The sequence below is a fragment of the Sebastes fasciatus genome, chromosome 15 (assembly GCF_043250625.1).
Source record: "Sebastes fasciatus isolate fSebFas1 chromosome 15, fSebFas1.pri, whole genome shotgun sequence".
Classification (NCBI taxonomy): Eukaryota; Metazoa; Chordata; class Actinopteri; order Perciformes; family Sebastidae; genus Sebastes; species Sebastes fasciatus.
The window spans coordinates 16,247,213-16,261,773 of record NC_133809.1 but is presented as its reverse complement, the minus strand read 5'-3'; the positions used below and the strand labels follow the sequence as shown (position 1 = coordinate 16,261,773).

The 14,561-nt window shown below is 42.9% G+C and overlaps 1 protein-coding gene across 10 annotated transcripts in view; it reads right to left on the bottom strand.

The window, feature by feature from the left end:
- pcnt (pericentrin) overlaps positions 1–14,561 on the bottom strand; it is a 40,333-nt gene that overhangs the window by 24,375 nt on the left and 1,397 nt on the right. For 5 of the 10 annotated variants that reach the window (XM_074661395.1, XM_074661403.1, XM_074661398.1 and 2 more), the window contains exons 2-26: positions 14,135–14,164; positions 11,813–11,989; positions 11,250–11,393; positions 10,113–10,262; positions 9,140–10,020; positions 8,691–9,050; positions 7,445–7,853; positions 6,849–7,253; positions 6,542–6,760; positions 5,898–5,993; positions 5,438–5,581; positions 4,910–5,138; positions 4,618–4,697; positions 4,225–4,519; positions 3,787–3,887; positions 2,833–2,944; positions 2,472–2,598; positions 2,076–2,195; positions 1,912–1,990; positions 1,577–1,681; positions 1,077–1,188; positions 948–988; positions 722–856; positions 353–599; positions 120–270 (exon numbers count right to left, since the gene is read on the bottom strand). In XM_074661395.1, coding sequence (XP_074517496.1) covers positions 120–270; positions 353–599; positions 722–856; positions 948–988; positions 1,077–1,188; positions 1,577–1,681; positions 1,912–1,990; positions 2,076–2,195; positions 2,472–2,598; positions 2,833–2,944; positions 3,787–3,887; positions 4,225–4,519; positions 4,618–4,697; positions 4,910–5,138; positions 5,438–5,581; positions 5,898–5,993; positions 6,542–6,760; positions 6,849–7,253; positions 7,445–7,853; positions 8,691–9,050; positions 9,140–10,020; positions 10,113–10,262; positions 11,250–11,393; positions 11,813–11,989; positions 14,135–14,164 — 4,949 coding nt within the window. The remainder of the gene's footprint in view (positions 1–119; positions 271–352; positions 600–721; positions 857–947; positions 989–1,076; positions 1,189–1,576; positions 1,682–1,911; positions 1,991–2,075; positions 2,196–2,471; positions 2,599–2,832; positions 2,945–3,786; positions 3,888–4,224; positions 4,520–4,617; positions 4,698–4,909; positions 5,139–5,437; positions 5,582–5,897; positions 5,994–6,541; positions 6,761–6,848; positions 7,254–7,444; positions 7,854–8,690; positions 9,051–9,139; positions 10,021–10,112; positions 10,263–11,249; positions 11,394–11,812; positions 11,990–14,134; positions 14,165–14,561) is intronic. The other 5 variants (XM_074661399.1, XM_074661400.1, XM_074661405.1 and 2 more) reach the window with 3 other exon arrangements.

The following is a 14,561-nucleotide window of genomic DNA, read 5'->3' as shown; positions in this document are numbered from 1 at the left end:
TAGGTGGATGTTTTTTTTGTTTTAAATGAAAAAGAAAAATCCACACATACTATTAAACCATTGACCTCAAGCTACAATGACGCTGGGATTTAAGGATCTTGAGCCTAAATAGAGCTCACCTCTCTTGAACTTGGCGTAGCCGCTCCTCACCCTGCTCCTGGAGGAGAGCAGTCAGCTCCTCGATTTCTGTTGCCATGCAGCTCTTTGCCCTTTGCAGCTCACTGTCATACTGGGCCTTGAGTCTCTGCTGCACCATCAGGACCTGAGGGCCTAGAAGACAAAACACAAGCTGATGGAGAACCGCCATTTCTAGTCTACTGAAAACACTTGAGTCTTTCAAAGATGATCTTACTCTCATCGTTGTCCAGTGCAGCCTGTAGAGACTTTAAATTCTCCTGCTCCTCGTGAAGTGCTTTTTCAAGGCGTGTCCTCTCCCTCTCCATCTCTCTGTGAAGCTCTGACCTCAGGGCAGAGAGCTCAGCTTCATGCTTCTCTTGGAGCTCTTCTCTCAGCCTCTTCATCTCCCCCTGCACATCCTCTCTCTCCTGTTTAAGAGCTTCTTCAAGATGAACGAGCTCCCCAGCAAACTCCTGTTTCAACTGTAGGAGTTGGCCGGAACATTTACATAGGTAACATGGTTTGAAATTCCTATATTGTATCATTAAATCTATCAGTATATTTTTACCTTTCTAGTATACAGGCTTGTATAAGAAGTGTGTACCTTTTGTGTGTTCCTTTGCAGTTCTGCATCATGTTGTTTACTCAGGGCAGCCAGTCTGTTCTCCAGAGTGTGGATGATGGTCATCCTTGTCTGCAGCTCCTCAGTGTGACACCACATCCTCTGTTCAACCTCCACCTAATTAAAAATCACCATAATCTTGCATTATACGGCCCATACAATCTATTTTGTCATATAGATTATGTCATTATCTTTTCTCGGTTCTCACCTCAACCTGCCGTGCTGCCTCCGAACGAACTCTGGTAAGCTCTGCGAAAAAGATGTTTGAGGAGCCGTTATAATATTTAACTTTAGCAACTTCTCGATACCATGTTTGGATTTTGTGTGTGTGAAGCACCTTGTAAGTGACGGTCAGAAAGTTTGGCTCGGAGTTGCTCCAGCTCCAGGGCATGACGAGTCTTCTTCTCCTGCAGCTCTTTATAGTATTGGTCAGTGAGGTCTGAGCGCACCTAATGCACAAGTAAAAACAAGTAAATGAGAGAGTAAACGGGTCAGTAGACTCCAACAGAACTGCATGTCGGACAGTCAAATAGCTTTGGAAACCACCTCCATCCACAACTTTCCAACCCTGGATTAGGGGGCGCTGTGTCACCTTTTATTTGAACAAAATACAACACTGTGAATGCCTTCTTGGAGAGAAGGTCTAGTATGTGCACCATTAACCCATATTCAAACAATATTAATAACTCTACAACGGCCACCTTTTCACCTCGCCTTCAAGTGTTGGCGTTTAGAACAACGAGGGTACTGTGTGCCGAGAGCCTCTCTTATACTAACTTCTTATTGTGTACAGTAAATAGAGGCATTAAAGATTGAAGGACTGAGTTTGTGTCTGACCTGTCGCAGCTCTTCCTTAAAGGAAAGAGCCATAGAGAATTGTAGATTGGCAAGCTTCATTGTGTGTTTCTCCTCCAGCTGGAGGCGCAAATTGTCAAATGATTCCTGGATGAGAAATAATATGATGCTTAAGATACCTTGGGATCAAGATCACAAACAAATGCAGCTGAAATGTGCAGAAAATGTAACTCCAATACCTTGCGAAACCTGAAATTCTATTAAGACACTTCAAAGTGCTCAATAGCACACATTTATTTAGCAACAGATGGTCTTCAAAATGCCTTATACAATTATATACTGTATATGTAGATATAGATATAGATATATGTACACACCTTGTGTTTCTCCAGTGTGAGGTCAGTATCAGAAAGCACATCATCTCTTTCTTCTTCAGCTTGGCCTTGAGATATGGAACTGAAACAGAGACCATACGAACCGTTACTAAAATAATTTCATCCATGTTTGTAGTACATGTATCTGGACTTATATACTGGCCAACCTGTCATCTGCCGTTTTAAGCACAGATTCCTCCAAGGCAATTTCCACCAGCTTCAACTGGAGAAGAGCAATTTCCTCTCTGTAGCTCTCCTCTGTTGCCCGCAATCGCTGCTCAAAGTACCTAAAGGAGGATGAAGATAAAGCAGGTATAATTTGCATGGTGTCAGTGAAAGGGCAGTAGAGGACAACTGATAGATAATTGACAAGCTTGTAGACTGTGGCCAAAATATGGCATGCTGTGCAAACCACATCAGTGGAAAAACAACCACAGGTTTAATATTGTTTTGTATTCCATACATCACATTTCAAAGCTGGACAAACAAGACAGGCAATGACTTTTGTGAGGATAAATGCATCCGGCCGGTGTGTGCCAACGTGCCCGTTTGTGCTCTCTTACCTCCTCAGGCTTTCCAGCTCAGCCTCATTCTGCTCTTTGATTTCCCGTTTCTGTTCATTAAACTCTGTCTTCAGGCGCTCAATGTCATCGACACGAGATGAGCGAGCGAGCAGCTGCTCCTTCAGCTCTGTGAGAAAATAAGGTAGAAACAACAAAGGCAGAAAAAGGTAAGAGCACAGTAACTGGAATTATCCACATGCAGTCAAGATCTATTTTCCTCTCTGTGTCATATCACATCACAGACAACAGCCATTGTTGATAGAGCACTTTTTGAATATCTTAACTGTGAGTATTTAAATAAATGTAGTACATGGAAATACAGCATTGTCAAGCAGATGTCAGGCTGGTGCATCAATCTCACCTCCTAACTCAAGGCGACTGGTCCTCATGTTCTCCAGCTGGGTCCACAGCTGACCTACTTCTAGTTCTGAGCTCTGCTTTAGCGTGGTTTTCTCCTCCTGAAGGCGCAAAACCTGGTTCACAGAGAAGAATCATCGTTACTAGCTGTGTTTCCATTCAATTGTCAAGGGATATTTAAGCAAATTTTTGAAATGTCGCCAAGAAAAAACCCAGAATTAAGCGCGTTTCCATCAACTGGTTTGGAGCGAATAAACTAGGCTGCGTAATTTTGTCAGAAGTTGGCGGTATTGGCTACGCTTTACGCCAGGCTGTAATCCGCCAGTAAACAGAGTAGAGGATGAAGCAGAGGTTGCGAAACGGAAACACAACAAGTCGGCTTGGCCGATCTATGAAAAAAAAAATGGAGAGAGATCTTCAGGAATTTGCATCAATTGGGCAGGTTTTAATTGTTCTTTCATGTGAGCTCATATTGGCCTTGTTTCATGCTGTCCAAAGACGAAAACAATATAAATATATATCCGGGAAGACGCAGACAGCGGAAACAGCTGATCAGTCATGTGAGTTAAATGTTCGCTACACCAGAATTTAAGCAGCAAAGGTGTTTCCATAATTAACTTAACGCATCAACCGTTTTTCGGCAAAATTGTTCACGCAATTGAGGAAGTTTTATCGAATTTTGCCGTTTCCATACAGCTTTTCTAATACGATACTTCAAAATGTGAATAAAAATATGTGAATGGAAACACGGCTACAGTAAACTTATTGTATTGTGGATTTAAATTTAAAGTTTCCTATCATTTTCTAGATTGATGTTAGCGAAATGAGTGACATGTCTATAAAATGAAAAATATACATACAGTATATGTAGTTCCATGAATGAATGATAGGGACTGTGGACTGAAATGAGAAATAAATTGAAATTTACCTACATGTTAATGTGTTTGAGTGAACTCACCTCTTGGTGCAGTTGCTGTTCCTTCTCCTGTAGGTGGAGTACTTGCTGCTCTTTCTCCTGCAGCACTGCCCTATGACTGGAAATCAATTCCTCCAGAGCATCTAAGCAGCACAAAAAAGCAGAATGAGCAAATCAATAACAATTTATATAAACTAGGATGCAAAATACATGGAATAGCATGCGTAGTGTAACGCAGTGATCAGGAGTCTGAAATTAGCATAATCCATGCTTGTACAAAGCTCTAATATTTGCAGACAGAACTGAGGTAATCTTAAAAAACTGCCACCAGCCAGTCAGCATGATAGTCTATCACCATTTGTATTTTGATAAAGAAGATACAGATTAAAATGATAAAAGTTTATTGTTAAAATAATTCAGATTGTGCAGCCTCAGTGGAAGTATGCACTCTGAGTGAGGAGGGGAGGGGAGGCAGCTCACGGGCAGCAGCATCTCTGTCAGCCCAGGCTTGTTTCAGCTCCTTCAGTTTCCATTTCTGCTCCTTACTGGAGGTCTGGAGTTCCTGGGTCCTGGCTTGTGACTCCCACAGCTCTGACTGGGTCTGGGACAGAACTGCCTGGGCTTCAGTTAGAGCTTTGTTGGTCTGGGTGAGGGAGTCCTGGGTGCTGGCGAGTTCTGTCTGTGTGGCAGTAAGGCTGTTCTGGGTCTCTGAGAGAGATGTCTGGAGGTTCGACAGGGTGCTCTCGGCGTCCTTATTCCACTGTGACCTTAGAGCCTGCGAAAATAATGAAATAGCAATACAGATGTTTAAATAGCTTTCAAATCACAGTAATCAAATGCAACATTTGTTTAACATTTTTTATTAAACTTGACCTGTATCTCTTTGGTCTGCTCTTCCTCCATGGCAGCCCTCTCCTGAGCAACGCGAGTCTCCAAGTGCTGCTTCAACTCATCTGAACATACACACACAAAACAAATGAAAAGATTCACCCACGTCAAAGAGTCTGAAGGTTACATCTGTCATTGTGCTCTGCTTTGCCCTCTAACATGCTTCTAAGGGATGAGGGTGACTCACCCACATCCATAATGGCACGCATGTTGAGTGCACCTACGGGCAAACATGAAAAAGGACCCGGACTGAAAAAGCACTCCAGTCTGCACTCACTCATGTCCTGTTGGTGCCGCTCACGCAGTCTCTCCTGCTGCTCCTGGTTCTGCCGTCTGATCTGGTCCAGTTCCAACTGATGCCGGGCCTGCAGGAGTGCACATTCCTGGGCAAATGTCTCCCTCAGAGAGGTCTGGACCTTGGTGAGAGCGGACTCCTGCTCCAGCTGGGACATGGGGACGTCGGTCAGGCTCAGACGCAAGACTTCGAGCTCCCTGGTCTTTTGGACCTAAAGGAAATGAAAGCATGAGGTACGGTTTTGTGCGAGAGCTTTTTCTGGGTCTAGTAGTGACTGCTTGTTCGGGGGAAAAGATGGTTGTGTGTTATATTCACATTTAGCGGACACTGTTATCCTCCATACTCTATTTATAAAAAGCAGAGTTAAACTCCTAAAGACATTGTAAGCGACAAAATCCCTTTGACTATGACATGGTTATGTAAGGAAGAAAAAGGAGACAGATAGAAGTGATGACTGAAGATGTTACACTGTGCCTGTGTGAATATACAGTATATAGTAATATACAGTACCTGTGCCTGCTGCAGTTCAGCCTGGTGAGCAGCCTCCATGCTCTCCCTCAGCTCCAAGGACACCTCCGTCTTCAGTCGACTAAGCTCCTCATTGTGTTTGGCGGTCAGTTCTGAAACCATCCTCTCGTGCTCACGTTCAGTCACCTGGGGGAAGACAGAGAAAGGGAGACGTGAGGAGCTGAAAAATAATATACAAAATTGCAACAGAATGCTTAAACTTTATTACATTTGTCATATACATACAGGTACATACATGACATTTGACCTCTGCATTTAAGCCATCCTAAGCATTTAGGAGCAGTGGGCTGCTGTAAAGCGCCAGAGGAGCAACTTTGAGTTCAGTGTCTCGCTCACGGACTGCAAAAAGTTAAATAACGTAGAAACGGGAGATTCCACTGTAGTGTGTCTTACTGGGATTAAAGTGTTTGCTCGGGAGTATTCAGAGTATTAATTCTGATACCTGTTTGATTAGGCTGATCTGTCTCTTCTGTTCTTCCTCCATAACGACCTGTCGCTTCAGCAGCTCTGACTCCAGATGAGTGTTCGACTCAGAAATCTAAGAATTTATGGAGATAAACATATCGAGGAAATTACAAGACTAGAAGGCACACACACAAAGTTTAGCGTCACTAATGCTGCACAATCCACTTTTTAAATTCTATTTTAATGATAAAAATGTTGACAAATATTTAATCAGAATCTGCATCAAATTACTCAGAAAACATGTAATAAATGTGAATTATTTCCCCCAGGTTGGTGCGGTAGCTCATAAGAAAATAGAAAAAAATGCCCTTTCTTACAATACTGAAAAAAATAAAAAATATACCAAAAACTGATCAGGTTTTTGAAATATCCTGCAAACTAACCAACAACAAACAAAAAATATTGTCAATGTGGGTTTCAGCACCTCACAAAATATAATATATGATGTCATACAGCATGTAATATACTGTATATTTAAATATATAATACAAAATTAAGGGAAGCAATTGTGGCGTGGTACGAGGAGCAAACACGGGTTCCTGGGAGTTTTAAATAAAACATTTACATTAAACTTTTAACTCTCCAATGAATGCCATCATAAATCTGTAAAATTGATCCCACCTCTTGCTGATGTTTCTCCATCAGGTCTTTTATCTCCTCTTGGTGAGATGTCTTGAGCCTTTTAGTAATCTCCTCTACAGCCATGAGCTGCTTCTGCAGGAGAGCCTTCACCTCCTCCTCGCTCTCCCCCCTCTGCTCCTCCAGGTGTTGCCTCACATCAAGGAGCTCTTTCTGCTTCTCCTGTCTCTCTTCCTCCCATTTCTCCTTCTCTTCTACCAACTGTACACATCATTTTGTACATCATGTTAATCTCTTGACAGTAGTCATTCAAACAGAGCAAAATAAATCATTCCATCATATATCTCACCTCGACATCTTTGGCTTTCAGCAGGTTCTCAAACTGTTCCAGTTCCTCCTCTAGGACTTGTTCCATTTTCCTAATCCTGTCATCCATCTCCTCCTCTTTCCTCCCGTGCTCCTCTTTCTCCTGCGCTGCCTGGACTTGGGCCTCCTCCAGGTTGGCCAGGTTTTGTCTCAAACACAAGACCTGAGACTCCAGGTCGTCCTTCTCTTTTTCAGCACAGTCCAGACGGCCCTGGCTCTTCTCCAACTCGTCCAGCAGTCTTTCCACTTCTGCTTGAACTTTTACTACCTGTGCACGAGTAGTTTTGAGCTCCTTTAGTGCTTCGTCCAGCTCCGTAGTCCTTTGACCTAGAAAGTCTGCTGTGGTTTTCGTCTCCTTTAGCTCTGACATGAGATGTTCACATTGAGCCTTGGGGAAAACGAAGAAAGGGAAATTGCTTTTTGTACATTATACTCACAACCATATTACTGCTGCTGTATAATATTATTTCCATCCATCTAAAATTGAGTTGGTAACTGCGTGCAGACTCAGAGACTACTGTAGCATGTTTACATTCTTATTAAGCTGTCAACACAAACCCACTTATCATACTGGTGTACCTGTAGTGTTTGCAGCTGGCTGTCATCTCTGAGCTCTGGGTTCTGTTTGGCAGAGATTGCAGGCTGCTTTATCTCCTGCAGAGACAACAACAGCAGCTCCTGCTGGTTTTGATGAGACGGGAGTGCAGCCTCCTTCTCCTGTTCATTTTTTAGCTCCCCTACCAGCTTATCTTCCCCCTCTGATGGAGAAGTAGCAGGGACCAGCAGGGATGTTTCAGCAGTTTCCTTTCCCGTCAACATTACTGCATTCTCTTTTTCTCTTTCCTCCATTAAGGCACTGAGTTTGTTCTTCAGGTTGTCTTGTTCATGGGCTTTCAAGTTCATCTCCTCCTCAATATGTCTCCTCTTCTCCTTCTCCTCTTCGAGTTCCCAGAGAGCCTGTTGGAGCTCTTCTGTTACTTGGGCCCACCTGAACATACAAACATAGTTTAAAAGAGTTATTAAGTTGATTCAAATCGTAGAACAGTTTTGAGCACCCAATTAAAACATAGGGTCACTTTGCATAAGATATGTTTTAGAACTAGTGAGTTTAAGTAAATTCACTTCTATCTAAAAGCTTTAACATAGATATGAAGATAACTTCACAATAAAATTCAGGGGCTAGTTTGTGAAAAGCAGTAACCATTTACTTTGAAAAGACGGCACTGGGCTTGTTTTAAGGAACCAAGAATATTTTTTTTACCTCGTGGCGAAAAGAAAAATATTAGGATGAAACACCTGACCTCAAAATTAAGGTTGGCACACAGTAGAGCTGGGCAATATGACGATATATATCGTCAAAACTATTTAAAAATGTCTATCATATATACAGTATATTGTTCTATATCATTTCCATTGCGATATGGGCTAAGACTACATTTATTTCTTATTGTATTTATAATTTACTTAAAACTATTATGTTAATTTTGCACTCAAGTTCTTAAAATGAGACAATATTTAGCACTTTTCATTTGTCAAATTCACACAGGAGAGTACAAAGATATGCTTTACCATGTTGTTATTTCATATAGACTATATATTTATTGACTTACCAGAAAACATGCTATATTGTGATATAGATCGTTATTGAGATATGAAATTACCCATATCGTGATAGAAGATTTTGGACATATCGCCCAGCCCTACAGGCATACTGTAACTGAGTGAGCACCAAGAAATAATACATTTATAATAGAATTTTAAAAAAATAAGATGAGAAATTAATACAAAGACATTAATCTGGGAAAAACAAAATCAACCATATTACCTGCTCCTGGCCTCCTCCAGCTCTTCAGCACCATTGATGACTTCCTCCCTCAACACATTCAAGTCCCGGTCCTTGAGAAGCAGGTCCTCGCGGAGCTCCCCACACTGCTGATTCAGCAGCTCTTTTTCCAGGTCTGTCTCCTCAAACTGCTGCTCGGACAGTTTACTCGTCTCCAGCTCGCCGGAAGAGGAGTTGTGAAACCACTGAGATGGAGACTGAGGGTGTGAATTATCATCCTCGAGGATGCCAGGGGAGCACCGTGGGGTAGAGGTGTTGTGGAGGTTGTCGTTCTCTTCGGGGAGACGGTTTGAAATGGACAACAGAGGCTCATCTCCCAACACTTCACTGTTCAGCTCAAAACTGTGAAGAGAAGCACAGAGACAAATCAGGGGATTAAACTAGCCTATATAACAAAAACACACACAGACAACAATTGGAATTTCTCTCACCTGCAGTCTGCGGAGATGTCCAGCTGACTGCAGTGTTCAAAGCTTTCATTGACCACTGAAGATTGTGATTGTGCAAGAGGAATGGAGAACAAGTAGCGCTCCATCAGAATATCCCCAGCAGGTATTGATACATTCATGCTGTCCTCATGCGATCCGCTTTCCAGATTGGCCTCATCTACACTAATCTTTTCATCACGACTAAAACCAGCTTTTGCTTGGTTCTGTCGATTCTTAGAAGCTTTGAGACCTATGACCTCTTCCTCTCTGAACTTCAACTCTTTCTCCCTCTCCTCCAACAACTGCCTAACTCCCTCCACCTCCTCTCTGAGCCTCTGCATCTCCTCCTCCTGTCTCTGGAGACGAAGAGCAGAGCTGGCCACCTCCTCACTGAATCTCCTCTCTGCATCGTCTTCCTCCTGGAGCCTTTTCCTCAGCTCCAGCACTTCTCTGTTCAGCTTCTCCTTTTCCTCTTTGTACTGCTGCATCTCAAGGCACTGGGTCTGGAGGTCTTGCAGCTGGGCCTCCCTTTCTGTTCGTTCCTCTTCCCTGCCTTTCTTCTCCGTCTCCAGTAAAGAAAACACACGTTGGTGTTTCTCCATCTCCTCCGCTAGTTCAGCACATATGCGTTGGCTCTTCTCCCTTTCTTCTTCCAGCTCAGCCCTCAGTTTGTGCAGAACAGTGTCTGTCTCGCTGTCTGTGCCAGTGCCGAAGCCTTCAACACTTGACTGGGAGCCAGGATCTGAGCTCCCTGATACCCCTGATGGTACCTCCTTATGATTGATGTCTGCATCTTGGGAGCAACGGCCATGCTGTTGCTGTAGTTGAGTTTTGAGGACTTCAGCCCCTGACTGACTTTTGATGCGCAGAAACTCAACACTGGTCTGTGTGAGAGACAATTCAGAGAATATGCAAGTTCAGTTGCTGTGCATACTAATAGTGAAGTGCCACAGATTTAGCTTCGAGTGCCACTTACCTGCTGGAGCTGTATCTGTAGCGCCTGAATCTCTCCAGTAAGCGACTGTGCCTCCAGTTGTACCTGGTCTCTGCTGGCTAAGGCCTCCTGCAGGTTGGAGCTGAGCCGAGCAATTATCTCATTACGCTTCTCCACAGCCTGCTGTAGCTGCTGCAAGTGTAATACATGTACTGGTTGATTATTTATAAGCAAAGACATACACACAATCATACATACACAGAATAGAAAATACAACTAAGTTCCTTGTTGAAAAAACAAAACAAAAAGACAGAATCAGAAGACATGTATCAAAAAGACCAACATTTTAAGACTTTTAAAACTCAATGTATCATGTAAAACACTATGTGACACTTTAGAGTACTATATTGTAGAACAAAATGTAAAAATCTCTTAAGCTTGTGTTAACCACAGACCTTATGTCAGCCATCTAACTAAAAACGAATTGACTTCCAGACGAGGGAACCGGAAGTGCTAAAATGCTAACTAATTTCCAGGTTTTAGGACTCATTCCTGTAGCAGTCTATAGTGAAGACAATTTGAGGCCTTGAATTCACGTAACATAACAGTTTACAATATTTTGCACAACTTGAGAACCCCCGTTTTAACTCATTCCTCTACACACAGACATAAGATGCTGTGTTTTCAGATCAGTGCAGCCAAGCAGCCATGCAGAAGAGCAGACAGTTACATTCCCCATGGGTTTCTGATGACACAGAACACAAATACATACACACCCTTCTTAAATCATACACACAGCAAGACTCCCATTGTCTTATGGGTAAACAAAGCAGGAGGACAAATTACTCCATATGACCAAACAAATCTAAATACACTGCAACACGTCATGTAAACAGGAACACTGATTTATAGAATAGTTTCAGAGTGCAGTTTCCAATGTGTGAATTTAGAGCCTAAGATTATAATGCTAAGTATGCATTCATGACATTAAACCCATCTTCCCTTTTGCTAGTCATAGCTAAGCCCAGTTGAGTCTTTAACAGCAACCGCCAGATAAAGCCAAAAGAAACTACTACGTAGAAGACATAAAAGTAGTCCGATGCTTCAACATGCAAGATGAAATATGCTAAACCCTAATAATAGCAAGACATCCTCTGTATGTGTTTAATCATTGTATACCTTGAGCTGCTCTTTGCCAGTGAGTGCGACTAGCTCCTCTTCTTTCAAATCTTCCACAGGGGACGGGCTTTGCTCCAGGGCGGGGGACTGATCCTTCTGTCGTTGGTTCTTCTGAACCTCCGATTTCTCCGGCTTCTGTGGTTCCTAAAGGATTAGAAGTAAGTCACTGCCATTGCAATCCATGTGCAATCTAATGTTGTGGGTGAACTTTCCCTTTAAAAAGGCAGTAAATAGTGCCACAGTTAATCCTGACCAGGTTGCTATGACAACATGCCCTTACAGGCAACGTAATGGTTAGTGACCCATTTTTATAATGTATGTTTACTGAGCCGGGGGCAACGGACCACTTGTTAAAGCATACAGTGAGCGGACAAAATTAGACAAATGCTGGAGGTCAGGCTGTGTGACCCGTGAACAGTCCTGAGTGATGTCATGCAATAAAGCAATTTGTGTGATGAAAATGACCAGCTGTTTTAATTAAACCAATAGTCTTATGCAACTCCTCCTCTGTAACTATTATTAATGATGCATGACTGATAATCTCTATGCCATCAGTGGCGTACCTCATGGTTGGTCTTCTTGTTCAGCTCTGTGTCCTTGGCTGAAGAAAGTGCCGGTTCTACGAGGCGGCCTTGCGTTGCTCCGTCAGTCTGCGAGTCTGCCTTGCCCTTCCTCTTCTGCGTCTTTTTCGGCGCCCCCGCACCGTCGCCTTTCGCCCGCTTCTGTCGGAAGCTAGCAAGCTGCGCAGGAAGGACAGCGAGAGGTAGACGGACACATAGGTCAGGACCACTGAGCACCACCACACTATCAGCATGGTGACGCTCAGGGGTCAAAGGTGAGAGAGAACTGGAGTCCAGATTTATCTCCTCAGTTGAAAAAGTTATCAAAGCATCACTCTGAAATCATTACGCAAAGTATAAGTTGTTAATAGTCCCCGCTGTAGAAAAGAAAATAGATTTGGCAGCTCTTACTTTGATGAGTCAGAGTTGCGCAGAAAAAAAAAGACCCAATGAACCAAGAAGAAATCCCAAACTCACACCCAAAATAGGTTACACCACAGCCTGACAAAGTCTCCAAGTTTAAACTGAGGTGACGATGCTAAATATTCTCAAATCTCCAGAGAGCTGTATCAAACCCATGAGAAGTGCAGATTTTAGTGACACACATTGGACAGCCTCTCTGCAGACCAGAAACAGAACAAGGTTAAAAGATTTTTTAAAGTACACATCTCAGTCTTTGCATTTTCTGACATGTAGGAAAGTCAAAGTCAGAGACAGGGAAACTGGTTGACCGGAGCTTTTTGAAGCATCACAATGTCCTCTCTGAACTCATGAGAGGACAGAAAAAATAAAAAAATCAAGAATTTGAACCTGAGAAGTTCATTCACAGTGAAAAGCGTCTTCGACAATCAAGTCACGATATTCAGCTGGAATTCCAGAGGGACTCATTTGGTACAAATCCAACTCAGACTACTTCTCTTTGCAACACACTCCTCTTTTTAATCGTTGCCTCTCTCTCTCTCTTTGCTGGTCTCTCTTCTTTAAGCAGCTTAAATCAGATTACAGCAGTCCACATTGTGACAGAAACCCTCATGAATCCACTCCATCAATAACTGACAGTCAATCATCGACTTCCATTCTTGCTGGTGGTGAGACCTGTCAATTCTTCCTTATCGGGGCAGTTGCTCTACTGTCCACATGTAGATCCTGCAGTCTGGAGGCAACAGCACGCTGTGCCAAACCTTTCATCCTAAAACTCCCTGCCACAGCCAACGTACAGTGCAGAGGGATCCACAAACTCTGGATAGGGGATGGCATGTGTCTAGGCTAAGGAAAGAGGGTGGAGACTGGGAGATGCATTCACATGGAGAGGAGGAGACAGAGCTCTGTGTGTGGCGAGCAGCTTCAGAGCGTGCATGCTCAATTCAATTTGAGCTTGCATGGCACCAGGAGAGCTACTTGTTGCTCTGTGTGATGATGAGTCACATGTATCTGTATGACAACACTGTATGCATGTGCGACAATGTTTATTCTGATGACATGTTACATGCATGGTTATAAAACCACACTTAAATCTCTTCCCACCTCACATTGTCCATCTGCTGTCGTACTCATTATCACTTAAAACCCCACCCTTCGTGCACTTCCATCACCCTTCTCACCGCCTCCGCCTGCCACAGACACACATCACATCTCAGAAAGGCATATTAGCCAGATGAGCGGTGTTTAGCCCAAGGCCGCTTCCGCACTACTGAGAGTCTGACTAACCGTCTGGATGGAGCTTATTATGGCCACATCGGATGTTACTGCACTGCTGAATGCTACTATTGTATTCTCAATGTCAACACTAAAACACCTCACAGGATTTGATTTTTTCATGTATGTCTGTCTGTGTGTAATTTGTATAAATATGTGCCATGCTTTCAGGCTGGCAAATAAATCACAGCTTTTTGATGCGCCAAATACAATAAAGGCAACTGACAGCACTGCATTACCATAGCAACACCATTCATGTGAGATGTAAGTGCAACATGTTGAACCTTGCCAAATCTCATGGGCTCACTGCACCACCTGATGGCCTGCAACCATCATGACAGACAGTGTATTCAAGGTGTGTGACTACATTAGACATTGAAATTGAAAATGCAAAACAGATTTCCTTTCAGGGTGACAGACTTGATAATCTGTACTGCGAGTCATTCTTTTAAGAGCAGTGAGCTGACAGCAGTCAAATCGTGGTGCAGAAAAGCAGAAGAAAATTGCCCACCCAAGAGAGATAAAACAAAAAGGCAAGAAGACAGAAAATCACAAAGATGTAATGTCCACAAACCCAAAAACCCAGGACAAAGTCAAATGTCTCTGCCAGTCACCAGTTTCTATACTCACTGACTGGCTTCGGGGCATGTTGGAGGATTTCTGTCATAAGGAATATCAGCGGTTCAGTTGAGTTATTTCCTAAGTATTATGCATCATACTTTTGAATGAGTTCTACCATGAGCTGAAAGTGAACTACAACATCTAAGAAATGCAATTCAATGAGGTACTCTGAACAGGTGACCTAGTTTTAAATCTAGTTTTTAGACAACGTGGCCTGGTTGTCAATACAGGGTAGACCATTCTTGATTATTGGCCCATTACTAATATGGCCTCCCATTGAAGTAAAAACAGCTGCTTGCTTCTATCTTGGCAGCAACACCACAGTAGCACTTTACACAGACTGGTGAAAAAATGCCGTAGGAGACACTCTAGGCTATATTTTATGATCATAAATGTCAATTAGATACAACTTCATACCATCTGTTTAGAGCTGTGG